The following is a 25,724-nucleotide window of genomic DNA, read 5'->3' as shown; positions in this document are numbered from 1 at the left end:
TGGGGGCAGAGAGGACACTGGGAAGAAAACGGAGACACCAAGAGACTCAGAGTAAGAAGGATGGACAATATGGAGATGAGGTAATAAAGCCATGAGGCAGAAAGTAAAATTAAAGAAATGGTTAATTTAAGTTATAAGAGCTAGTTAGAAACAAGTCTAAGCTATCGGCCAGGCTTTCATAATTAATAAGTCTTTGTACAGTTATTTGGGAGCTGGCTGGTGGGACAGTGAAAGACTCACTACAGCTTTAGGTATTGAGTCCACCTGCCTTGTGGCTTGAAGTTTTTTAGCTATCTTCTGCATTAGTGGGATATTGAGATTGTGCTTTAGTATTTCCCTCTCTGTTATATTAGTTAATTATTGATGAATAAACGAAAAGCAAATATAACTCACAGTACCACTGTGAAACACTATATGCAACAATTATCTTAAAATTTTCTTTATACATGATGGACATTTTAATCTCTAACTATACTACTGAAATACAAAGATATATGTTCATAGCTAGTCTACTGTGAGGTGAAATACTGATTTTGTATAAAACACTAATTTTCACAACTGAAAAAAAAAAGATAAACAACTGAACCAATTGTTTTTGTCTTTTAGACCTACGGGTGTGGTGGCTGTAACTGAAATCAGAAAGTAATCTCATGCCCAAATGTAAAGATTTTTAAACTCAAGCAGTTCCTCAGGGCCAACTTGGGGAACAAATTATAGATATTTCATTGTACTTTAGTATTTGTTTTGGTAAAAGATACAGCCTTTTAGTAATATAGACAGCCCATGATGGCTGCCATTCTGTGAGTCCTCATGTCATTTCAGTTTCAAATGACTTTTCTATTAGGCATGATTCATTTCTTCAGTAAAAATTCCATTTCAGTCATTTGCCCCCGTCAGCTGTCACTCATCTACACCTCTATCTATTACAGCACAAAACAACCCATGCTCTGAACAGGCAAGTTTTATTACATAGTTTAAATGAGCAAATATGTGAAAACCAGAACAAAATGGAGTTTGACTTGCCAGTATCTTCAATGGTTCCCTTTCTTATGGCACACACAGAAATAAATCTGTAACATCTATGCCACACAGATGATAAGTAATGAAGTAATGCCTAATAATATTGATTAAAAATTTAGAGGCATTTTGAGTCTGTATTGACAGAAACAAATGAAGATGAATGTTTCCTCACAGAATCCAAGTACTAAATGTAGACACGAGGAGAGCATTTGAAAAGTCATTTGACATCCGCAGCTAGGGTAACAGAACCACATGTTATCTTTCCTATCTGTTGCAGGTTAAAACAAGAGCACAAAACCATGACAAGAAACAGTACATATATACAACCTCAAAAGTGTCTTTCCACAGGAAAGCTACAAAGAGAAAAATAAAAACATTACAATGAAGAAACTTGGCACCTTGTGTGACTAAAAGCCCCCAGCACCAGAACAATACACACCATGCACCTCTTGCTATAACAACCTAAAAAGATTTTTGTGGAATTCCTAAAAAAAAAAAAAAAAAAAAAAAAAATTGCATAACTAGAATCTACCTTGGAAGACACTGGGCAAATGAAATGAGGGGCAGTCTACAGAGCAACTGGCCTGTACTCTTCAAAACTGTCAGACACAGACAACCAAAGACCAGTGAACTGTTAAAACTAAAAGAGACTGAAGAGATGTGGGCATGGTGGCTCAAGCTTATAATCCCAACAAGTGGGAGATGACTAGGGCTGGAGGGCCATCACCAGTCTGAAGCCATCCCATGCTGTAGAGTGCTGTGGGATGGTCTGTATGGCAAATGTGTTGCTGATTAGTCAATAAATAAAAACTGATTGGCCATTGGCTAGGCAGGAAGTGTAGGCGGGACAAGAAAGAGAATAAAGCTGGGAAGTGGAAGGCTGAGTCAGAGAGACACTGACAGCCGCCACGATGACAAACAGCATGTGAAGATGCCGGTAAGCCACGAGCCATGTGGCAAGGTATAGATTAATGAAAATGGATTAATTTAAGCTGTAAGAACAGTTAGCAAGAAGCCTGCCACGGCCATACAGTTTGTAAGCAATATAAGTCTCTGTGTTTACTTGGTTAGATCTGATGGCTGTGGGACTGGCAGGTGAGAGAGATTTGTCCTGACTGTGGGCCAGGCAGGAAAACTCTAGCTACAGTAGAGTGAGTTCCAGGCCAATCTGAGCTAGTGTAAGAACCTGCAGAAAGCAGGGTGAGGGGTCAGGAACTGAAAATGACTAACATTGCTTGACCCAAAACATAATTGAGGCCTAATTTTACTTTTGCTATATTGGGTATTGATAAGCAGTTGATGAAATCTGTCAGTGGTCAAAATTTTATCTTTGTTCACTTAGGAAACATACATTAAAATGCTTAGATATTAAAGACAAAAGCCTGCAACATATTCTTAAGCAATTAATTTAAGAATAATCCTGTGTGTGATGCAGCATAAGAATGATAAGGCAAGGCAGAGGGAGATGGCTAAGTCAGCAAAGATCTTGCTCTGCAAACATAAGGACCTGAGTTCTATCCCAATACCCAGATAAGAAAAGCCAGGCATGTTAGCATACACCTGTCATCCTAGTACCTGGGAGTTTATGCAGGCTAGTTTTATGTCAACTTGACACAAGTTAGAGTATTTTGGGAAGTGGGAACCTCGAATACCCTGCCAGAATGACCTATGGGCAAGTCTGTCATTTTCTTGATTAACAGCTGATGTTAATCACTGTGAGCTGTGCCATCCCTGGGTAGGGGATAGTAAGGTATTTAGGAAAGCAAGCTGAACAAGCCATGAGGAACAAGCCTGTAAGCAGCAGTCCTCCCTGGCCTCCGCATCAGCTCTGACTCCAAGTTCCTGCTCTGTCCGCCTTCCTGCACCAACTTCCCTGGATCATGACTGTGATGTGGAAGTATAAAGCAAAATAAACCCTTTCCTTCCCAAGTTACCTTTGGTCATGGTGTTTTATCACAGCAACAGAAACCCTGATTAAGACAGAGGTGCTTGCTGGCTGGCCAGCCAGCCTAGGCTCCTTGGTGAGTTCCCCGCGGGGGAGAGACCATGTCTCAAAAAAATAAAGTGCCTGAGGAATTATGATTGTACTCAGACCTTCACAAGCACATATGTATACACATGTGTACATGCTCATACACAAAGAATAAAGCAAAAGTGATAAATACCAGCATTTAGGGAATGTGAGTGGAATATATAGAATTCCCCATTTTCCCTCTAAACCTGAAATTATCCCACAATAAATAAAAACAAAGCCAGTTAAAAGGAACTTTTGCTGGGCAGTGGTGGTGCACGCCTTTAATCCCAGCACTTGGGAGGCAGAAGCAGGCGGATCTCTGTGAGTTCAAGGCCAGCCAGGTTTACAGAGTGAGATCCAGGAAAGGCGCAAAGCTACACAGAGAAACCCTGTCTCGAAAAACCAAAAGAGAAAAAAAAAGAACTTTCTACTTTCACTAGCAATGACAGTAAGATATTTTTTAGTAGTCTAGATGACAAGCCACTTTCAAGCACTCTAAATTTTATTTCTAAAATGCTTTTGGGGCTCTGGGAAAATGATTCACTCAGTAAAGTGCCTGCCACAAAAACATGAGGACGTGAGTCCACATCTCCAGCACCCATGTAATAGCTGGGCACGGTGGCTTGTGTCTGTTATCTCAGCTTTTGAGAGGCAGAGACAGGAGGATCCTGGGACTTGCCGACTAGTCAGTCTAGCCAGATCGGAGAGCTCCAGGTCCAGTGAGAAGCCCTAACTCAAAGATTAAGGAGGGAGGGTGACAGAGAACAAAACCCAATGTCAACCTCTGGCCTCTGTGCAGTTATACACTCGCCCGTGAACAAACACACAGTTGACTTTGTTATCACTGCTCCTAATAGTTAATAACTGTTATCAAGGATACAAATTAAAAATATACAATAAATACTGTAGCAATTATTACAAGTATAAAATTAACAAACTTTGCTGCTAGGTCCATGGCAATGAAGACCAAGTTTATAGTATTCATCACTATGAGAATAGTGGCTGGCATGCAGTAAATATCTAAATCACTACTATCTACTGCAGAATAAAAAATAATTCTGTATGGGAATGAAATGTGTATGCAAACCATCATTATCGGTAGTGCTAAGGGAATGGCACAAGATAAGAGACAAGGCTTTATGGACACCAAAGCTAAGCCTCACAGACAAGGTCTGCAGAGAGAGTTCAGGTGCTGAGAAGAGGGGAAGGAGTGAAGACAAACAGAGCCAAGGGCATAAACACATGTGGCATTTCTACTGGACTTTTCAACTTAGCTCACCTATTGTTGCTGCAAGTTCTGGATCAAAGGTGTCATCTGTGAACCTCAGGAGCAGGCTAAAAGAGAGTTAAAGACAGGTTAGGACCTTAACTGGTTATTTCTCTTTTTTGTTTGTTTGGGTTTTTGTTGTTTTTTCGAGACTGGATTTCTCTGTGTAGTTTTGGTGGCTGTCCTGGATCTCACTCTGTAGACCAAGCTGGCCTCGAACTCACAGAGATCTGCCTGGCTCTGTCTCCTGAGTACTGGGATTAAAGGTGTGCGCCACCACTGCCCTATTTTAATCATAGATCTCTATGCTGCGATTGTTACATTGTATCACAATGATTACTTAGATACAGAGAGAAGAGCAGGGGAACTAGGGCACTGAAAAGACAATAACTGAACTGTAAATTTCCAAGACTCCCAAGACCAAAGGAATCCACTAACAAACAAATATATGCACTATGCTCTTCTACACAACTCCTGAAGAGTCAACAGTCTGCTTTTTGTTGAAATCTGTATTGGTACATACTTCTGAGAAAAAGACACAGCAACACCTCACGCTGATAGGGATGATGGCAGGGGAACAACAGTCTCTTGGAATCAAAAGAGCTCACTATTTCACTCTGCATTAAATAAAGACAGAAAGATGGAAAAGCACAGCAAACTGTAACAAGTAATAAAACATTAAGGTGTAATCAAACAGCGGGGAGAAAGATGACAGCCAGGCAAATGCTGGGTAGGGCACTGGAACTACAAACGGCTTTTAAGGGCAGTATGACAGGGAGTGGTCTACAGCTGAAAAGTTAACTCCACCAAAATGGGGGTTAAAGAGTAAGGGGAGGCCAGGCGGTGGTGGCGCACGCCTTTAATCCCAGCACTGGGGAGGCAGAGCCAGGCGGATCTCTGTGAGTTCGAGGCCAGCCTGGGCTACCAAGTGAGTTCCAGGAAAGGCGCAAAGCTACACAGAGAAACCCTGTCTCGAAAAACCAAAAAAAAAAAAAAAAAAAAAAAAAAAAAGAGTAAGGGGAGAAGGGCTACCCTCGGAAATAATGGTCAAGAAAGTAGCAAAGGACTGATAAAAGGAACAATGGCCGACTAGAAGGCCCACTGTGGCTCGTAGGTCCCAGCACTGTTTTATTCACTGTTGAGTGTCCCCTACTAGAGGCTCTTTGAGAATGAACTCTGTAAGGCTTTCATTAAAGCCCCACATTTACAAAGCTAATCGCCTCCTGCACACTACCTCCTAAGTACACCATTCCACCAGCCCGGGTCTGAGTGAGAGCCTTGAGGAACATTCTACAGGCTGTGATTACTGCTGCTAGTGATGTGTCCACAGACCACAACAGCTTCCTGCTAGTCTCCAATACAGCACCATCAATTATAGTAAAAAACAAACAAACAGCCGGGCGGTGGTGGCACATGCCTTTAATCCCAGCACTCGGGAGGCAGAGCCAGGCGGATTTCTGTGAGTTTGAGGCCAGCCTGGGCTACCAAGTGAGTCCCAGGAAAGGCGCAAAGCTACACAGAGAAACCCTGTCTCGAAAAACCAAAAAAAAATAAAAAACAAAAAAAACTTAACTCTCTTTTTCCTGGTTCTGCTATGTTTTATTTCCTACAAAACAGACACAATATAGTCAAAGTAACATAGAACAGTCAAAATCCAGAGATTTCTACTTAATATCTGGACTTAGACTTCACTTCCACAGTAAGTTAAGTGAGACTGCGTATATGACCACACTTAAGGCCAAGCCCCAGGCCCAGCAGTGTACAGTCAAAAAAAAAAAGAAAAAAAAAATGAACTCACTGGCACTTTGGGGAGATTTTCTTGTCCCACATTGCTTCATTTGCTTATTTTTATTATCTTATTGATCTTTTGCTTATATATTAGGGTTTCGGATTTTGTGTTTTTATAGTGTGTGTGTGTGTATACTTCTTTTTTTAACTCTGATTTGTTTATTGGCCTGTCTGCTTGTTTTCTAAAGAGAGAAAGTAGGTACTGAGTTGGATGGGTGAGGGGGACCAAAGACAAGGGAGGAGAAACCATGAGGAGAATATGTTAAAAAAATATTTTCAATAAAAAATACTGTGGGGCACGGTGGTGCACGCCTTTAATCCCAGCACTTGAAGACAGAGGCAGGTGGGTCTCTGAGTTCAAAGCCTGCCTGGTCTACAGAGCTACTTCCAGGGCGGTCTGGACTTCACAGAGAAACCCTGTCCAAAAAACAAAAACAAAAACAAAAAACAAAAAGTAAGTAACAAACTTATGACTCTTAATATCTACTTGTACAAAATGTCCCATCCCGATGTACCCAGCTACCTAGAATTTAAGAATAGAAAAGACATACCCCTATAATTCATTCATCACAGAAAACACTGCCACAAAAATGCAGGCTAGCCAGCTATCATGGTGCACACCTTTAATTCCAGCACTCTGGAGACAGAGGCAGGCAGACATATGCAGGCCAGCCTGATCCACACAGTGGAGTTCTAGAACACCAGGACTACACAGAAAAACCCTCTCTTAAAAAAAAAGAAAGGCAGGCTAACATTACCTTGTACAATAGTAGTCATGGCAATACCATAAAAATGCAGACAATCAGAATGGCATTGAGGATTTTAACTGAACGTAACAACAATAGGCCAGACACTCAGCCAGAAATGTTTCTTCTGTACTTGCTAGTCCTTACAAGAGGTACTTTGTCACTACAAGTACTTTGTTGGTATAGACAGGGAACTGGCACCATGTGAAACAAAACCCTTTAATACAAACCCTGAGTGTAGCCAGGGGTACACCAGCAGCCCCAAATGTATTCTGAATTCTATGAAGGCACAGTCTATTTCTCTATTAGATTATGAAAGGAATCCATAAGCCCCAACAAATGATTAAGAATTCAGTTCTTATATAGTATACTTTCAAAGTTAAAAGAGGAAAATATTTTGCATGTAGAACTACAGATGGTAGAGTATGCTGTGTAGATAATACTAAATTTATATTAGTGTGAAGAAGCCAGGGTTTTGGGGTTTTTTTTTGTGGGGGGGTTCACAGGGTGCATGCCTGAAATGTCAGAATTTGGAAGGCTGAAGCTAAAAAAAAAAAGGGGGGGGCGGGGACTGCTCCAAGTTTGAGGCTTAAGGCTAGCCTGGGTTACACAGTGAGTTCCAGGTCAGCCTGGGCTAAGAGTGTCTATCTAAAACATTAAAAGATGAAAGAGGGAGCAGGAGGACTGGGGAGGTAGTTCAGCAGTTACGAGCACTTGCTCTTCTCGGCACCATTCCATTCCCAGCACCCATATCCAATAGTTCACCCTCCTGTAACTCCAGCTCCAGGGGAGCAGATGCTCTCTTCTGGCCTCTAAGGGGACCTACACTCACAAACACATCAAATAAATAAATAAATAAACAAACAAACAAATAAATATTTTAAACACAATAAAGAAATACTGTGATTATAGCTCATCTATATTTTTTACTGTAAAAATAAAATCCACGCCGGGCGGTGGTGGTACACGCCTTTAATTCCAGCACTCGGGAGACAGAGGCAGGCGGATCTCTGTGAGTTCAAGGGCAGCCTGGGCTACAGAGCGAGATCCAGGAAAGGCGCAAAGCTACACAGAGAAACCCTGTCTCGAACCCCGCCCCCCCCCAAAAAAAATTAAATAAATAAATAAAATAAAATAAAATCCACTTAGAAAATGAGAGGGAAAGGAGTGTAGAAAGGATAGCAATTTGCCTAACAGATTTCTATATTTCATTCCAACACTTAATACACTTCATTACATTTTTTACTTCACAAGCTGAGCCACAGAATCATAGCCTCGAACTGTACATTTAAGTGTTTGAAGGGTTTCTGGTCCAGCCTGGTTCTCTAATAGAGTACTACATAGTTCAAGTATCATACACAAGGCTACAAACCAATCCTCACCTCATGTCTACTGCAGCTTTTAACAGCCTGAAATCAACTGGAAAAAATCCACTTGTTCAGATTAAAGTTATCCTCTGCTGTACAATAATGTTTCTCAACAACCCACTGCCACCTCACTTGGTCTAGCTCCGTAAGAAAACATAAATAACTGCTGGTTAGAGTTTCTCTGCATAACCCTGGTTGTCCTGGAACTCGCTCTATAGACCAGGGTGGCCTTGAACTCAGCGCTCTGCCTGCCTCTACCTCCCAAATGCTAGCATTAAAGGCATGTACCACCATGCTGGCCCAATACTGTTTTAAATGGGCTAAAATGTTAAAAACAATTTCAGTGAGCAATTCATAATTCATCATTAAGTACTTAAAAAAAGTTTAAAGTACATTTGACCCAAATAAGATTATCTAGGGGAATGAATAAGGAGAGAAATCCACTCAACACGCTTTAAAAGTGTACTAAGAACCAGGCCTAGTACAGCATGCCTATAATCCTAGCACTTGAGGGACTGAGGTAGAAAGATTGTAAATACCAGGCCAACTGTTGTTTACAGACATAGCAAGTCCCAGGCCAGAAAGTCTATGTAACCACAATCAGTTTCAAGAAACTAAATAAAATAAAAGCAATAATACAAGGAGACCTCCAGTTAACCTTCTAGAAAAGTCTAACATACTCAATTTCACCCACTCAATACACTGTCTCAGCCAACCACATACTGGGTTGAGATGACAACCTGTTATTCTTGATTTCAAAAACAAGCTCTAAGCAGGCATGGTGATACATGCCTGTAATCTGCGCTCTGGAGGCCAGAGGAGGAGGATTCCAAGTTTGAGGCCAGCTAGGTGACATAAAAATTTCCAGGCCAGCCTCGATCACACAGGGAGACTACTTCAAAAGACAGAAAACAAGACAAACTTGATGTGGGTTCTTTCTCAAGTGAAAATGGAGAAAACAAAGATCGTGAAGGTGTATGAATTCTAATAAAACTATGTCTAGTACATAAACCTTTTAACATTCATGTACAAAAAAAATCATAAAGATTTTATTCATTACTTTAGCACACACCATTCTATTGTTATAGAAAGTTCCTTTAATTTGTTCCCTGGTGTTCAGAAGCATGACACTATAGGACACTAAAAGTACACAATAAAGGGGAACAAACTATGAAAATAGATTGTCAAGCTTTTAAAAATACAGAAAGATTCGGGTTTATTTAGTAAGCTTGCAAATACTTAAGTACCTACAAATCTAAGTCTTTATGGAATGCTTTCAAATTATCTGACAGATCTCACAAGGTAAAATCAAATATGAAATTGTTAACAGCTCTCTGGGACTTAAATGCTGCTTAAAGATCAAGAGAAGCTGAAATAACATTTATTCATAATCAGAGGGCAAGGATGACTTCACCTGGAGAACTTTGTCCAGACCTGGATGAAATCATAACCCTCTGGCAACACCCACCTAGGTCCACCTCTGACCTAATACACAACTCTACTGTCAATATACTCCTTCCCAAGGAATGAGTCAAAGCAAAAAAGACAATACAGTATTTTCCCTTTCACTTCTATGTGACAAGCCAAGAATAATCTCACTTAAAGGTGGCTCACTGCTTAAGTACCCTGTGCCTTAAAAGACATTTTTCAAGCAGGTACTCCTCCCCGCCCCCCGCAAAAAGAAAAGAAAAGAAAAAAGATGCAACGAAAGATTGTGCTAAAATGAGCCAGGAATGTGACCTAAGACGTCACCAAAGTTTCTGTGTAGAACATTAAGCACTTGAAGGGCAGTTCTATCGAAATCGCAAAGTGATAAAGTAACTATTGATCTCAGCTCCGGGGGTGACGACTGGCTAAACTCTCGGGGTGACAGGCAGGCTGGACTCTAGGGATGACGATGACAGGTCGCCCGGACTCTATGGTTAAAGGCCGGCTGGATTCTAGGAGTGACAGGCCGGCTGGACTCTAGGGGTGACAGGCTGACCAGACTCTGGGGTGACAAGCAGGGGGATTCGAGGAGTGACAGGCCGGCTAGACTCGAGAGCACTAACAGGCCAGAGGGGTCCGGATCGCCTCGGCGGGATCAGGCCCAAGCCCGGGCGCCGAGCTGGGAGGAACCCGGCCTGTGAGGCCTGAGCCGGGCGCGCCGGCCCGGGGCGGAGCCAATAGGGCCGCAGCGACCGTTCCGGGAGAGCAGCCCGCAGCCCGGAGGCTGAGGGCCCGCCGAGCACCGCCTCACCTGGACTTGCCCACCCCACTCTCGCCGATGATGAGGATCTTCAGAGTGGTCAGCACGTCCTCGTCCATCCTGCGCCCGCTCCACTCGGACCCAGCCCCCGGCCCCGTCTGCGTTCCCCCGGGTCGGCGAAGACGGCCTGCGCATGCGCACCTCCAGGGCCTCCCTCTCCCACAGGATGTTTGGGCAAGCGGAGGCCACAGATCGTCCGGTTCCGCCCAGAGGCGGCTCTGCGTCTGCGCACTCCCCGCAGCGCAGGCGTTCTTCCGGGTGGCTCCTGAGTGGTGCAGGGGCCGATGGACCGGGATGCGTGTAAATCCGCCTACCTCCTTCCGGGCGCTGGCTCCGCCCCAGCCCTAACTCCTCCCGCTTCCGGCTTTATATTTGGGGGACTGGGTGTTACATCAGCGTCCTCAAGACCCCTGTTGCAGTGTGCGAAAGTTGGTCCTTGGAGGTAAACTGTCTCAGATGTAGGCACAGCAGTACCATGTAACTGCCTTGTCGCATTGCTGAGCCTCCTCAACTGTCTCCACATCAGGGACAACATTTTTAAAGTAACAGCTCTTAGAATTGTTGGGGAGACTGAGTCCAGGAAAGTTGAGTTCACAACTCAAGGGTAGTTGTGAACAGGCAGTAACTTCTTGGCTTCCTTCTGTTAGGTTTAAGAATGTTCTTAAATCTCCTAAAGGTAGATCCAGTACATGCAGAGCTTTGGTTCAACTTCAACTGTTTCTGATGATTAAACGACTTCATTACTACTGCAAGAATTACGTGCATATGCCCATCTCTCCACAAAACTGTAAGCCTGGATGAAGTTACCAGAATTCTATAAATTACCTACCAAAGTGTCCGGTGGACACTCAATATTAATTCTGTCCTGCTTCCTTGTGGTGGTGGCTAAAGTCACGTGTGACAGACATTTGATTAAAAAAAAAAAATACAAGTAAAATTTAGAATCAGCTAAGATTTTTTTTTTTTTTTTTTTTTTTTTGGTCAGGCATGGTGGCACAGACCTTTAATCCCAACACAAAGAAGGCAGAGGCAGGTGGATCTCTGTGAATTGAGGCCAGCCTAGTTTACATATTGAGTTCCAGCCATAGACCGTATCTCAAAAATAAAACAAAACAAAAAAATTGATTTGTTAAATGCCTTGTAAAGTTATTAAGATAACTAAATAGTCTCTTTGGGTCTTTTCCCAAATGTTGCTTTTTAGTGCGGTCAAGTCCTTGTCTGTACTTCTAAAATTTACAGATATCTCCATCATTTGCTATATATCCTTTTATTATTTTTCTATATTGCACCATCTTCTGAAATACTATGTGATTAGTTACTTCATTTATTCAGTAGTCTTCCACAGAGATGACTCATGAGAGCTAGGTTTCTTAATACCTAATAGCAAAAGAGAGAGTGAAGAATCAGTGTGAGAATTGAGCTGTTTTCCATTTGTTCCTACCTTGTGGCCATGTCTAGTTTTTTGTGCAGTCCTGTTTATCATTTGTAGATTTCCTTGCTGCTTGGCTCTTAACCTGATTTTATCTTCTAGTTGTGTGTGTGTGTGTGTGTGTGTGTGTGTGTGTGTGTGTGTGTGTGAACACGTGTGTGTGTGTGTGTGTGTGTGTGTGTGTACACGTTTGTGTGTGTGTGTGTGTGTGTGTGTGTGTGTGTGTGTGTGCTGCCCCTTGGTGTCTCTTGGATCAGCACTACTTCTTCCATTTACTTTGATGAGTCTTACAGATATATTTCTGGCTTAGATACTTCTCCTTGAGTTCAGGCCAACACACACAACTCCAGCGTATCTCCTGGGTGTATGCCATGAAAAACTGCCGTGGACCAAGGTTGACACTGAACTCATTATCTTCTCCTCAACTCCTGTTTCTATCTTGACTTCCTTCATAATGAATAACATTAACACCCATTTAATTTCCTTTCCCTCGCTCCCACATCCTCTTAGTTCTCGCAGTTCAAGCATGCCTAAAACCACTTATTTCGTGTTTGTCAGCATTCCCAGGGTCCTCCTCATCTGTGAGCTCCACACCCTGTCAGCTGCACAGCAGGAGGCCTGCCTCCAGTTTCCTCTCACCTCATCATCATACTGCAGCCAAAATGAAGTTTTTTAAAATGCTGACGTAAGACATCCTGTTGTTACCACTCCAGCTTCATCTCTTTTTTTTTTTTTTTTTTTTTTTTTTTTTGGTTTTTTCGAGACAGGGTTTCTCTGAGTAGCTTTGCGCCTTTCCTGGAACTCACTTGGTAGCCCAGGCTGGCCTCGAACTCACAGAGATCCGCCTGGCTCTGCCTCCCGAGTGCTGGGATTAAAGGCGTGCGCCACCACCGCCCGGCTCAGCTTCATCTCTTGATAGTCTACGCCTTGAGTTTTCTATTCCAGTCCAACCAAACGTGTGTTCAGTGATCAGGATCCTTGCACACAGATCTTCTGCCTGGAGGAGAGCTGGTCCTGGCCCCTTCCCCCTCCACATAGTCACACACCTTTGCCAGGACAGCTCCTTCACACTCCAGCTCGTCAGTCTCTTTCCCTGGATTACTTCCTCCACCTCCCAGGCCTGTGTTACCTGCTTCTCCTAGAAACTCTGCTAGTGTCCTGTGTTCCTGTGGTGGTATGTATCCCATAATATTGCAATTTGTCCTTCTTTTCTTTATGTGGATGTGTGTAAGAGAAAGTGTGTGTGTGAGCAGAGAAAGGTAGGTGTGTGTGTGTGTGTGCGCACTCGCAGTTGGTCACAGAGGGTAGAAGAGGGTTCAGCTCTCCTGAAGCTGGAGTTACAGGCGGTTGTAACTGGGAACTAAACTTGGATGCTCTGGAGGAGCAGCAAGGGCTTTTAACCACCAAGTCATCTCTCCAGGCCCACAACATTTGCCTCTTAAAAGCAGAGTTACATAATGTATGCTCATTAATTTTGTCTCCAGCACTTAATGCAATCCTTGCTTTGGAGAACTTGCTTTAAAAGTTTCCTTCCGCTAGGCGGTGGTGGCGCACACCTTTAATCCTAGCACTCGGGAGGCAGAGGCAGGCAGATCTCTGTGAGTTTGAGGCCAGCCTGGGCTACAGAGTGAGTTGCAGGATAGGCTCCAAAGCTACACAGAGAAACCCTGTCTCAAAAAAAAAAAAAAAGTTTCCTTCCTTTCTTCCTCCTTCCTTTCTTCCTTTAGTTCTTGGGATGAGACCTAGGGCCTCATTTGTGTCCAAAACTATTTGTTGATTTAAAAAAAAAAACTCAAACCAACCTCGGGAATTTGGAACAATATAGTTTCCTTGCTTGTTATTAGAATAGATTGGAATAGCTCTTAAAATGCTATCGTGAGCCTGGAGGTACTTGTGTACTCGGGAAGCAGATGCAGGTGGACCTCTGAGTTCAAGGCCAGCCTGGTCTGCAGAGCAAGTTCCAGGACAGCCAGGGACACACAAAGAAACCCTGTCTCCAAAAACAAAACAAACTAACAAACTAAAGAACCTGCTGTCCTGAACATTGCAGTTGGGAAAAGGCCCCTCGATATCATCTGGCACACACCCATTGCCAGGTACTACTGGACATAAATAAACAGTTGTGCATAGATAAGTCAGTTGAACCTTTGAGGAAATAATCTAAGAAAAATGCTTATACATGCCCAGCATAGATGCAATGTAAATGTGTCCTTTCAATGACTCAGTAGACGACTCCGTTGGTAAAGATCCTTGTGTAAACATAAGGACTTGAACTTGACTCACCAGCATCCATGTAAAAGCCAGACATGGCAGGACTGAGTCAGGAACCTCAACAGGAGCAGGGAGACATATAGCCAGAATCCTGGAGCTTACTGGCCACCCAGCCTAGCCATTCAGTGAGCTCCAGGGTCAGTGGAAACCCTGCCTCAGAAAAATAAAAAAGAAAGAAAGAAAATGGAGCACATCGAGGAAAACATCATGGTGATCTCTGGCCTCTGCGCATGCATAGACATGTGGAGACACACACACATACACACACACTACATTTTCGATCTGTATTTGAATTTGAGGACCTGAAACCTGAAGAAAACAGAGGGCTGACACTTGTCCACTGAAGTGTACAGCAACCACAAAGAGATTCATGAAAGAAAGGAGGAAAAAAAAGTCCAGTTTATATAAGCATGATGGACAGGATCTTGTCCTGCTACTGATAGGAACACACAGTGTGAAAAGACCCACCTGTAGACAGTGTGGAATCAAGAAATGGAAAAAAGGGGAGGCTGGCTGAGAACAACCGACTCCGGTTCTAAGGGGTGGGTGCTTTATGTCAGGATAGTGTTAGTATCAAAAGTTTTAGACATCAGAGGCACATGTAGAATATAATCTTTTTGATGGAAAGGGGGATGCACACACCCAATAATGATGAAATAGAGAAATAAAGGTCTAGGGACCTCATCGGAAGTTGCCTAGAAACCCCAGGGTGTAGGGATGATGGGGTGGGACTGCTGGAAATAAAAGAATGCCTACCAAACAAATGGGAGTGTTGTTCCATGGCCAGTGAAGGAGAGAGAAGGAAAAGGAAGACTGAGATATCAAAAGTTTTCCAATGTTTCCCAGCTTAGTGCCACTGATAAGAAAGAAAATCTAAGAAAGAAGTCAGCAAGAAATGTGTCAGGTTTCCATCATTAAATTTTATGTGAAAGTTAACCTTGGAGGCAAATTTTTCAGGACTTTCTTAGAGCTATGTTTCTAAAATTCAAGGCAGCATTTTTTTTTTTTTTGGTTTTTCGAGACAGGGTTTCTCTGTGTAGCTTTGCGCCTTTCCTGGAACTCGCTTTGGAGACCAGGCTGGCCTCGAACTCACAGAGATCCGCCTGCCTCTGCCTCCCGAGTGCTGGGATTAAAGGCGTGCACCACCACCACCACCACCACCACCACCACCACCACCACCACCACCACCGGGCTTTGTTTTTGTTTTAATAACATTGTATATAGTCTTGAAAACTTTTACACATGAATACAATGTGTTTTTTCTAGTTGTTTTTTTTTTTTTTTTTTGAGCTGAGGATCGAACCCAGGGCCTTGTGCTTGCTAGGCAAGCGCTCTACCACTGAGCTAAATCCCCAACCCACAATGTTTTTTATAACCCACTGAGTCCAGTTAGTGCTGCTCATATATACGCAGATGTGGGGCCTTCCCCTGAGGCATGGGAAGTGTGCCTTTAACACCCCTGAAAAAAACTGACCCTTCCTCACCCAGCAGCCAATAGGCCAGTAGCTCCTCCTGAGGTGACAGGGTAGTGTTCTGAATGTTATGCCCAGATCTCAGGGACCCCCCCCCAAAAGACCACCACAGAGACTGAATCCCATATGTAAAAGCAAAGAGCCTTTATTTTCAAGCTCTGAGCATGGTCCCTTTGTCCACAGCGATGAGAACAGAGAGCCCTGAACCCAGGCGGAGTAGAGTTTTTATCATAGCAGTGGGTGGGGTGAGGGATTTCCAGGGTTCAGGACCCTGATTGGCTGACATTTGTCTTGGAGTATCTGTAAAACAAAAATAGGTGTGTGCTAGATTCAGGGACATCTGGCCACCTTATCTAATGGTTGGAATGTTTGGGATGTCAGGTACTTCCCCTTGGATGTAGGCCCTCCCTGGGTGGGGTCAGCTTATAGCTTTTCATGGGTCTAAGTGTTGCCTGCCAGTAAGCCTGTCACAGAAGCTGTGTCTGGGCCTCTAAGCCTGTTATGGCAGCTGTGTGGTCAAGCCGTTTTGGGGCTCCTCTATACTGAACTGAGCTCCTGCACTAGGCCTCAATGGACCAACTAAAAATCAAGATGGAGTCACTCCTACTGAAATTGCATGCCCTGAACAGAATTCGACAGTGTGAGGAGTCCAGACCAGAGGACAGCCAGCTTCCCAGCAGGCCAGCTTGACTGAGCATGATCAGGAAGTTCCCTTGCCCTCATCCTTACATAAAAACTTAGCCCAAAGTAGCCCAGGGTCTGCTGTTTTTCCATTATCTCCTCTCTCTCTCTCTCTCTCTCTCTCTCTCTCTCTCTCTCTCTCTCTCTCTCTCTCTCTCTCTCTTTCTTTTTTTGGTTTTTCGAGACAGGTTTCTCTGTGTAGCTTTGCGCCTTTTCCTGGAACTTACTTGGTAGCCCAGGATGGCCTCAAACTCACAGAGATCCAACTGGCTCTGCCTCCCAAGTGCTGGAATTAAAGGCGTGCGCCACCACCGCCCGGCCCCCATTATCTCCTCTCTGTTCCCACTTCATGGGTCAGATAACTCTTAAGTCAGTAGTTCCCTCTTGTTCTTTGCAGCCCAAACCATACCCTTCAGCTTAGCCCATCCACATACTTACTCAGCAGAAGCAAAAGTTACCTATTCTAACACTGAAAATAAGCCCAGTTGAAAGTTTAAACAAAGTTGGAATTTTTTTTCTTTCATGAAGGGAACAAGACACCAAAAACAAAAAACAAAAAACCTGAGGGAAGATATGTCCTTGATGGTTTGCTTCTCTGTGACACTCCATTGTCTTTGAATAACTAGAAAAGAGTCAGATTTATTTGCATCCTTTGGACATGATTGACTGATCTGTACCCTAGCATTAACGTTTCCCACTACTTTCCAAAGCTATTGTCTGCTAACAATGTGATATCTCTACCAGCATTCCTTCCCTTTCCTCCTTTTCCCATTCCCTTGCTCTTTCTCCTCTCCTCTTCTCTCTCTCTTCCCTTCTTGCTCCCCCTATTGGGATGAGACTCAAACCCAGAACCTCATGGACACTAGCCAAGCATGTAACAATAACAATTCTTCTTCATGTCATATGATTCTATGTAGCTGGAGAGCTTTTCTCTCCGCATCCCACCAAGTCCCGCCAGTCCCAGAGCCCACTTATAAAATAAACACACAGACGCTTACGTTATTTACAAACTGTATGGCCGTGGCAGGCTTCTTGCTAATTTTTCTTATATCTTAAATTAACCATTTCTATAAATCTATACCTTGCCACGTGGCTCGTGGCTTACCAGCATCTTCACATGCTGCTTGTCATGGCGGTGGCTGGCAGTGTCTCCCTGCCTCAGCCTTCCGCTTCCCAGAATTCTCCTCTCTCCTTGTCCCGCCTACTTCCTGCCTGGCCACCGGCCAATCAGTGTTTTATTTATACAGAATGATATCCACAGCAATTCTAACTGTAATGTATGACATTCTACAGAAGACAAACTATTAAGACAGCAGGAAAGATTGGGAGGGGCTGGAAAGTTGGCTCAGCAGTTAATGACTACTGCTCAACCATGAGGACCAGAGTTTGGATTCCAGACCCATATCCAGTGACTCAAAACTTCCTGTAACTGGAGCTCCAAGTGATCCAATGCCCTCATCTGGCCTCTGTGGGCATACACATTCTCATTCTCTCTCTCTCTCTCTCTCTCTCTCTCTCTCTCTCTCTCTCTCTCTCTCTCTCTCTCTCTCTCTGTCTCTCTGTCTCTCTCTCTCTCTCTGAAATATAAGCACAGATGCACACACATAAACAAAAATAAATAAAATTGTTTTCAAAGATTAGGAGTCGTAAGGAGGGAGGAAATCAAGTATAGTACAGAGGATTTTAGGGCAGTGAAACTATTTTGCATGTTACTAAAACAGTAGCACATGCCTCTTAATCTTTCCAAACCCATAGAATGTACGTGAATGAACCCTAACGTAAACTATCGACTTTGAGCGATAATGATGTGCCTATGTAGGATCATCAATTATAACAAATATACCATCTAGGCAAGAGATACTGATAATAGAGAATCTATTTGTGGCGGGCGGTATGGAAAATTTCTGTACCTTTCAATTTTTCTGTGCACCAAAAAATTACATGTATTTTCTAATGGTCAGCAAGACACTCTATTAAGGAAGGACATGAAATGACAGTGGAGAACACTTGAGAAAGGACACAAATTTGGCTAATCCACAGGCAGGGCCTGGAGAACATGAAAATTTGGGTACTAATTTATATTTTTTAGGTTACGTTTTGAACAATTACAGAGAACCAGGTATATTACCAACCCTTCTTGTGGACAAACAGTGGTGTTCTCAATGAGGACAAAGTTTTGTAGATTATGGGATGGAAGCTTCAGTCCCAGATAATTTATAGAGATAAATACTTTTCAACTTTTTTGTTGTCTGTTGTAATTATTCCATATTTTAGTCTCTGGAACATTAATAAAAAGTACTTTGTAGACAACAGAACGGAAAAAGTGTGCAGCTTAACTTTTAAGAGAGATTTGTACTTCTCTTAAATTCTTGAAGGGCTTGGATATTTTTATAACACTAAGCATAAATCCAGAGTGCAGGATTTACATTTTTACACCACAATCTAATATGATAATATAATGGTTGAATGCTTTCATCCCCTGAACTTCCATTATGTCCATGCTTCTATCTTTTAAATGTATTTATCGTGTGTGTGTGTGTGTGTGTGTGTGTGTGTGTGTGTGTGTGTGTATGTGTGTGTGTGTCTGTGTGTGTGCATGCACCTGTGCAAGCACGTGGAGGTCAAAGGGAAACATTGAAATTGGTTCTCTCCAACCACCATGTGGATTCTGGCGATGAAAATCAGTCTGTAGTCTTGATGGCTGCTTCTCAAATTCTGTCTCTACAAGGACTTTGCTATTTCCTTAGTAAAAATCCAATTTTATATTTTATTTTTACACCGAAATCTGAAGGTACTCCAAAACTGTTCATATTTGTAAATTGTGCATTGAGCACTGTGTTTGATAAGCTTCAACTTTTAATTTATAGGATAGCTATAGAACTTAAAGACAGCCGGGTGGTGGTGGCGCACGCCTTTAATCCCAGCACTCGGGAGGCAGAGCCAGGCGGATCTCTGTGAGTTCGAGGCCAGCCTGGTCTCCAAAGCGAGTTCCAGGAAAGGCGCAAAGCTACACAGAGAAACCCTGTCTCGAAAAACCAAAAAAAAAAAAAAAAAAAAAAGAACTTAAAGACAGACAAATATACAAATAAACACCTAATACACTGTCATACAGGATATGTTTCAGTATTTGACAATACATGATTGAAGGGTATGCGTTTTAGATGTTTTTGATAAAACTTAGGATGTTTCTACATTTTCCAAGTAACTTTTTACTTTGAATGGCTGTTGCACTTACCAAATGTTGCTTCAGTTAGTATGACATGTTCTTACTAATACAGTAAATGACATGGGCTGATTTTCCCCAGTGGTCCACTCTTATATTCCTAGATAAGGCACAGTTAGTGTTGAGTTACTATTCTTTTATTCATTTGTTTGTTTGTTTATTCTTAGTAAGTTCAATTTACTAATATTTTCTTGATGGTTTCACATACATTTTTAATGAATATCGGTTCTAACTTTCTCTGTATTTTTTTTTTTAGTTTTAGTATCAGGATAATGATGACTTAATAAACCAAATTATGGAGTGTCTTTCTTCTATTTTCTTTTTTTTTTGTTGTTGTTTTGTTTTGGTTTTTTTTGTTTGTTTTTTTGTTTTTCGAGACAGGGTTTCTCTGTGTAGCTTTGCGCCTTTCCTGGGACTCACTTGGTAGCCCAGGCTGGCCTCGAACTCACAGAGATCCGCCTGGCTCTGCCTCCCGAGTGCTGGGATTAAAGGCATGCGCCACCACTGCCCGGCCTTTCTTCTATTTTCTGAAAGGTTCTCTAGAAAAATAGCCTACACAGATTATTCTTAATTATTTCCTAATTACTCATAAAATTCACCAGTATATCTATAAATTTGGGTGATGTTGTTACTCATGTTGTTCTTTAGAAATTTAGTGGAATTGGAGTTATTCCTTCCTGCTAGGCTTCATAGAATTTATCAGTAAAACTAGTTTGGCCTCGAAATTTCTAAAAATTTCTTATTTAGAATTCCATAAATATTTCCAATGTGTTTTGAAAATGAACCCTTGTTTCTTCCCCAACTTTTACCCATTCCCCCTTTACCTACCAATTTAATCCACTTAGTGCTTGTATGTGCATGAGTGCAGGACTACCTAGTGGGAGATGGGTAACTATTCAGGAGCTGCATCCCCGAAGAAAACTTATTCTCCTCTACCCAGCAGCCATCAGTTGCCAATATCTTCTTGACTGGGGTGGACTTTATGAGCCCCTTCCCGGTACATGCTGAGATTTTTTTTTCTGGCTTCATCTTGTACAGGTCTTAGGCATGCTGTCCTTAGGCATGTACTGGACAAGATGTTGCCGTGGCAAAACATGTCCAGTACATGTTTTGCTGAAGACATCCATTACTACTGGCTCCTACAATCTTTCTGCCCTTTCTGTGATGACCTTTGAGCTTTGGGGGAAGGGTGTGATATATATGTCTTATTTAAAGCTGAGCACTCCTGGAAAGATGTACTCCAAGTGCCAACGTTTTTATAGCAGTGGATTATTTAATATTGTCATGTGACTGTCTGGGTTATGTACTTCAGCTTGAGTCAGTTTGGTAGTTGCTTTTTTTAGAATTAGTCCAATTCAAGTAAACTGTCACGTTTATGTAAACAGAGTAGTTCATTAGCATCTCATTGTGTGAAACATATAGTGGTTTCTTCTGTAATTTTCCTGATAAATTGTGAATTTAATCCTTTTCTCTTTGATCCAGAACTTGTAGTCTTCCTGCCTCAGCTTCTTGAGTACTGGGATTGAAGATCTCCCTCCCTCCCTCCTCCCCACACCCTCATGCAGGTCCTTCCCCTTTCTCCCTCCCTCCTCCACCCCTCTTTTTGTCCCTCTGTCTCTCCCTCCCTCTCTTTTTATTTGCTACAGATTTATCAAATTTATTGATCTTTTCAAAAACTCATCTTTAATGTTATTGGTTTTCTTTGGTTTCTCAATTTTCAGTTACATTTATACCTCTTATCTTTTATTATTTCCTGGCTTCTGTTTGCTTTGAGATTATTTTATTCCTGTTTTTATAGTTTCATATGAGGAAATTGTTGGTGCTGGTTTGGCGGCTTTCTTGTAATACAAGCACTGAAGGCCAGAAAAATTCTCACTCCCCTCTGATGCAGCTACACCCCAGGAAGTCAAAGTGGGACGTTTTCATTGTGCTTGCTTTCAAAACCTTTTCTTTCTTCTCCTAGGACTTCATTTTACCCTGTGAATTGTATTACATAAAAACACTTTCATTCCCAAGCATTGGCGGTATTTTTTCCTCTTTTGTTGCTGGTTTCTACTTTGACTCCTCTTCTATGATTGTATCTACTTTAAACATTGGGCTCTCTCCTGTGGGTTAGTGTGTCACCAGTGTTGACAAGCACTCCACGTGCGCTTGGAAGCAGTGGATACCCTGGTTTCAAAGTTCTATAAACATCTATCTGATCCAGTTGGTGGATGCTGTTCAACTCTTCCTAGCTCTGCTAATGTGGTCCCTGCTATAAAAAGAGGAGTATTAGAATATCCAAGTGTGAGTATCTGTTTCTCCTTTGAATTCTGTCAGTCTTTCCTTCAGACAGCTGAAGCTTCGCTGTCAAGCACGGGAAACCATCTTCTGTATTCTTCATGAACTGACCCTTTTGTCATTATGCAGTGTTCCTCTTTGTTCTTGGTGGGGTTTTTTTCTGCTCTGATGTCTATATGAAACATAGTTGTTTAAAAATCTCTTATAAGTGGTACGTATTGTGTGGCTGTGTTTTAAACGGGCTTCTGGTAAGTTGCACTAACCACTGAGCCATCTCTCCAGCCTGTATTCATATTCTTTGATACCCATGAAAGACAGTGTCAGGATGGGCCCATGCTGGTCTCAACCCAGTTACATTGTCGAATGAATTGGCTGTTCACAAACAGGCTGCTTGCCCTTTCTGTCCACAAACCAATAGCCAGCCAGCCTAATACCATAGCAAATGTCTTGCCCCACTGCTCTCTACTGAGTGTTACAGCAAGCGCATGTAACCCCCGTGTACCAGGAAGCACTGGCACAGGCACTTGAAAATAGATCTGGGACCGTGCCAACCCCTCTTCCACTCAGACGCCCCAGCTTCCTTCATCTGTGTGGTGAGCTGGCTGGAACCTGCTTCCAGGTCTGTTCTTGCCAGCCTTGTTGCCCTGGGGCTGTGTCCTCTCCTTCCTTTGTTCTGAGATGATTCTTAGAAAGACCTGTCCGTGTACTGACTGCTCACACTTCCCTGTGTTCTTGTACCTTAGATCAGGTTCTCTTTGTCCATAAACTGGACTGAATCTGGTTGTGTGTTTTGTTGGTAGAACAATTGTCTCATGTTTCATATTTGTATATATCTGCTCTCTCCCTTAGCATGAAATATTATTTGGGAACAATATATTAGATAATGGTGGTGATGATAATAATAAATCATTTTTTGTTCTTTTTTTGTGATTGATATCAGTTGTTTCTTATTTCCCAAAGTATGTCTTCTCTCCTGCAACTAGAACACCCTGTTTTTCTTGCAGAACCTCTCCCCTAATGTCACCTGAGATAAGCCTATCTGCTATTTCACCAATCTGAGAATGACATACTGACATATCACCAAGGCCTAGCTGATAACTCACTCCCCTAGTAAATGATGGCTTAATCTAAGGAAGGGCATACAACTCAATTCCATGGAATGAAACTCTCAAACTCTTAATGAAGCTGTTAAAAAAAAAAAAAAAAGGAAGTTTATTTTACAAGGCATGCCGGTGAGGTAAGACAGGCCGAGAGGTATGAGACACCTTTGTGTTATCACTAGAAAGGACCTAAGTCAGTAGAGACGCCAGAGGGAAGAAAGGAGAGCTAAGAGCTGAAGGTAGCAAGCACCTAGCAGTCTTCGGGATAAAGCTAGACCCAGTCAGATACTCACAGATCCTTCTAGGAGAGGAGTCAGTATGTTATTCCCTTTTAAAAGTAATTCATAGCCGGGCGGTGGTGGCGCACGCCTTTAATCCCAGCACTCGGGAGGCAGAGCCAGGCGGATCTCTGTGAGTTCGAGGCCAGCCTGGGCTACCAAGTGAGTTCCAGGAACGGCGCAAAGCTACACAGAGAAACCCTGTCTCGAAAAACCAAAAAAAAAAAAAAAAAGTAATTCATGAAGTATTTAAAAATACACATCTGAGGAGCACGTGATGAACACGATGAACACTCAGTTTTATCAATCGATTAAGCTTCTTATGTTAGATGTTTTACTTATAGTTGTTTAACACTGAAGACAGGCTGGAAACACTCTCTACCTGCCACCCAGATGTGATTGCTGTTACACTATGATATGTTTGGTTTCCTACTTATGTATCTTTACACTTGTCCTACAGAATTTTACCTTTCATCATGTTGTCTTTCTGCAGTTTTCCCTTTTTATCCAAGGGTAGGTTTTGGGGCTTGAACAAAGTTGAGAGATTTAGCTCTTTGTTCATTTACAGCGCTATATTTTGTGTTCCATAAATCCATGTGTTCATCTGGCCTTTTCTTTGGTATTTTTGTAGGCAATCACAGTATTTTATCCTAAGATGTAGCGCTTAGACATGAGGATTATTTTGATCTGAAAGCATTTGAAATCAGCAGAGGCAGAGGACTCCTTCCCAGAGCTTCTCTTCTATGACTAGAAGCAGAAACTTTAGAGAAATGAATACTGATATAAATCTCCTTTCCTGGAGATGCTTATGGCCAGGAAGAAAGTGGATAGTCAGTTGGAGATGGAGCTGCAGTAACTAACCAAACAACTACATGACAACAGAATCCATATGTCTTCCCTACACCTTTACCTTCTGATAATTTCATCCTCAAAAGCCTGAAGATCTCTCTTCAGCCTGTCTCCTCTCTACAAATTGAGTGTTCTTTGTCAAGATGTTATAAAGACAACTTCTAACCACCCCTGGGAGCTACTGAGATGTGTGTTCATGTGTGTATGCCCACTACAGGTGTTAATAAACTGTTTCCCTCTTAGTAATCCCTTTGATCAGTCTAGTACACAGGTCCCTCAGCCTAGGAAAATAAAGGAAGAAAGGTTTCATCACCTCTCTATTTCTAATGCTTTGCTAATTATACTGGAGGTATGTTACACCTGGGTTCCCCTTACACCTCAACTAAAGATTCTTGCTCAGTCCATCCAGGAAGTCTTTAAAAAGTCTCCAGGTATCGCTGTTAGGATCCTGTACATGTGCAGCTCGGGGTCTTGCGTCTTACGTCTTACGTCATCAGCAGGCGCAGATGACTACCTACCCGCCTTTAAAAAGCCAGAAGCAGACCCCCAACCCTCTCTCTGTGCTCTCTCTCTGTTCCCGCTCTGCTCCCGCCATCCTTCTCTCCAGGCCTGGCTCTCCTCCCTCTTATCCCCTTTCTTTCTAATAAAGCTCTTTGTAACTCTGGTAGTCATGGCCGTGGCCCGTGACTTTTCCTCCGGTAACTAGAACCACCACCAGCACCATTTATCTTAACCATCAATCACTTCCTTCAAGCTGCATAAAACCTCAGCATCAGTCATTCTTGACTCGGGAATGGTCTCTGGAAGGCTCTCATAAAGTGCCTGTTACCCAGGAAGAACCGAAGATAAATTCCTCAATCTGCACAGAGCACGGCATTGTTGTTACTTTCAGTGTCTATCTCCTAGAAGAAGGCGGGGCCCTGGGAGGAGAACAGTAAGTGTCTTCATGTGGATGCTGAGGGGAAGAAGCACACTTCAGCTGGCATATGATTAGAGGAGATGTTGGGAATCCAAGGCTGGCATAAAAGCACCAGCCCCCTGAGAAGGTTTGGCAGCCTTGCCTTGATACAAAACATGAAATGACAACTTAGTAGAGGCAGTAGTCAGACAGAGCAGACTTCAAAACTCCATTCACTCACTGATGATCAGAGGCAAGCCACTGAGGTGTTTGAGCCTCGATTTATTCATTCATCATGGAATGAGTTATAGCTACCTCAGCATGGTTGATGGGTAGTGAGAAGACATGAGGAGCGTGCACAGTAGACAGTCCTCCAGAGATGGTGGCTGTCGTTACTAGAGTAGTCATTCCCACCAGTCATGATTGTCAACAATCTCAGATATGCTCCATGTTTTTTGTTTGTTTGGTTTGGGTTTTTTGAAACAGGGTTTCTTTGTATAACAGCTCTGAGTGTCCTGGAGCTTGTTCTATAGACCAGGCTGGCCTCGAGCTCACAGAAATCTGCCTGCCTCTGCCTCCCGAGTGCTGGGATTAAAGGCATGCACCACCACCACCTGGCTCCATGGGTTTTTCTATGGAAACTTGAGAACTGTTTGCTCTGGGGTTATTTTGAAGCTGGACTTAAATGGGAGAGTTTTACCAGGGATTATACTTTTTCTAGCAAATATATTTCTTGAAAGTCTGGAGCAGGAGTAAATCACCAAATGTGATAGCCACTCTGTTCTCAACACAG

The 25,724-nt window shown here is 42.7% G+C and overlaps 1 protein-coding gene across 1 annotated transcript in view; it reads right to left on the bottom strand.

The window, feature by feature from the left end:
• Rab18 (RAB18, member RAS oncogene family) overlaps positions 1–10,646 on the bottom strand; it is a 37,371-nt gene extending 26,725 nt beyond the window's left edge. Inside the window, exons 1-2 of the mRNA XM_052727367.1 lie at positions 10,442–10,646; positions 4,314–4,369 (exon numbers count right to left, since the gene is read on the bottom strand). Coding sequence (XP_052583327.1) covers positions 4,314–4,369; positions 10,442–10,509 — 124 coding nt within the window. The 5' untranslated portion in view covers positions 10,510–10,646. The remainder of the gene's footprint in view (positions 1–4,313; positions 4,370–10,441) is intronic.
• Between the last annotated feature and the right edge of the window lie 15,078 nt (positions 10,647–25,724).

Source organism: Peromyscus californicus, unplaced genomic scaffold, assembly GCF_007827085.1.
Source record: "Peromyscus californicus insignis strain IS unplaced genomic scaffold, ASM782708v3 Scaffold_8__1_contigs__length_139910024, whole genome shotgun sequence".
In the NCBI taxonomy this organism is placed as follows: domain Eukaryota; kingdom Metazoa; phylum Chordata; class Mammalia; order Rodentia; family Cricetidae; genus Peromyscus; species Peromyscus californicus.
The sequence above is the reverse complement of the archived record's forward strand: the minus strand, read 5'-3'. Positions and strand labels throughout refer to the sequence as shown.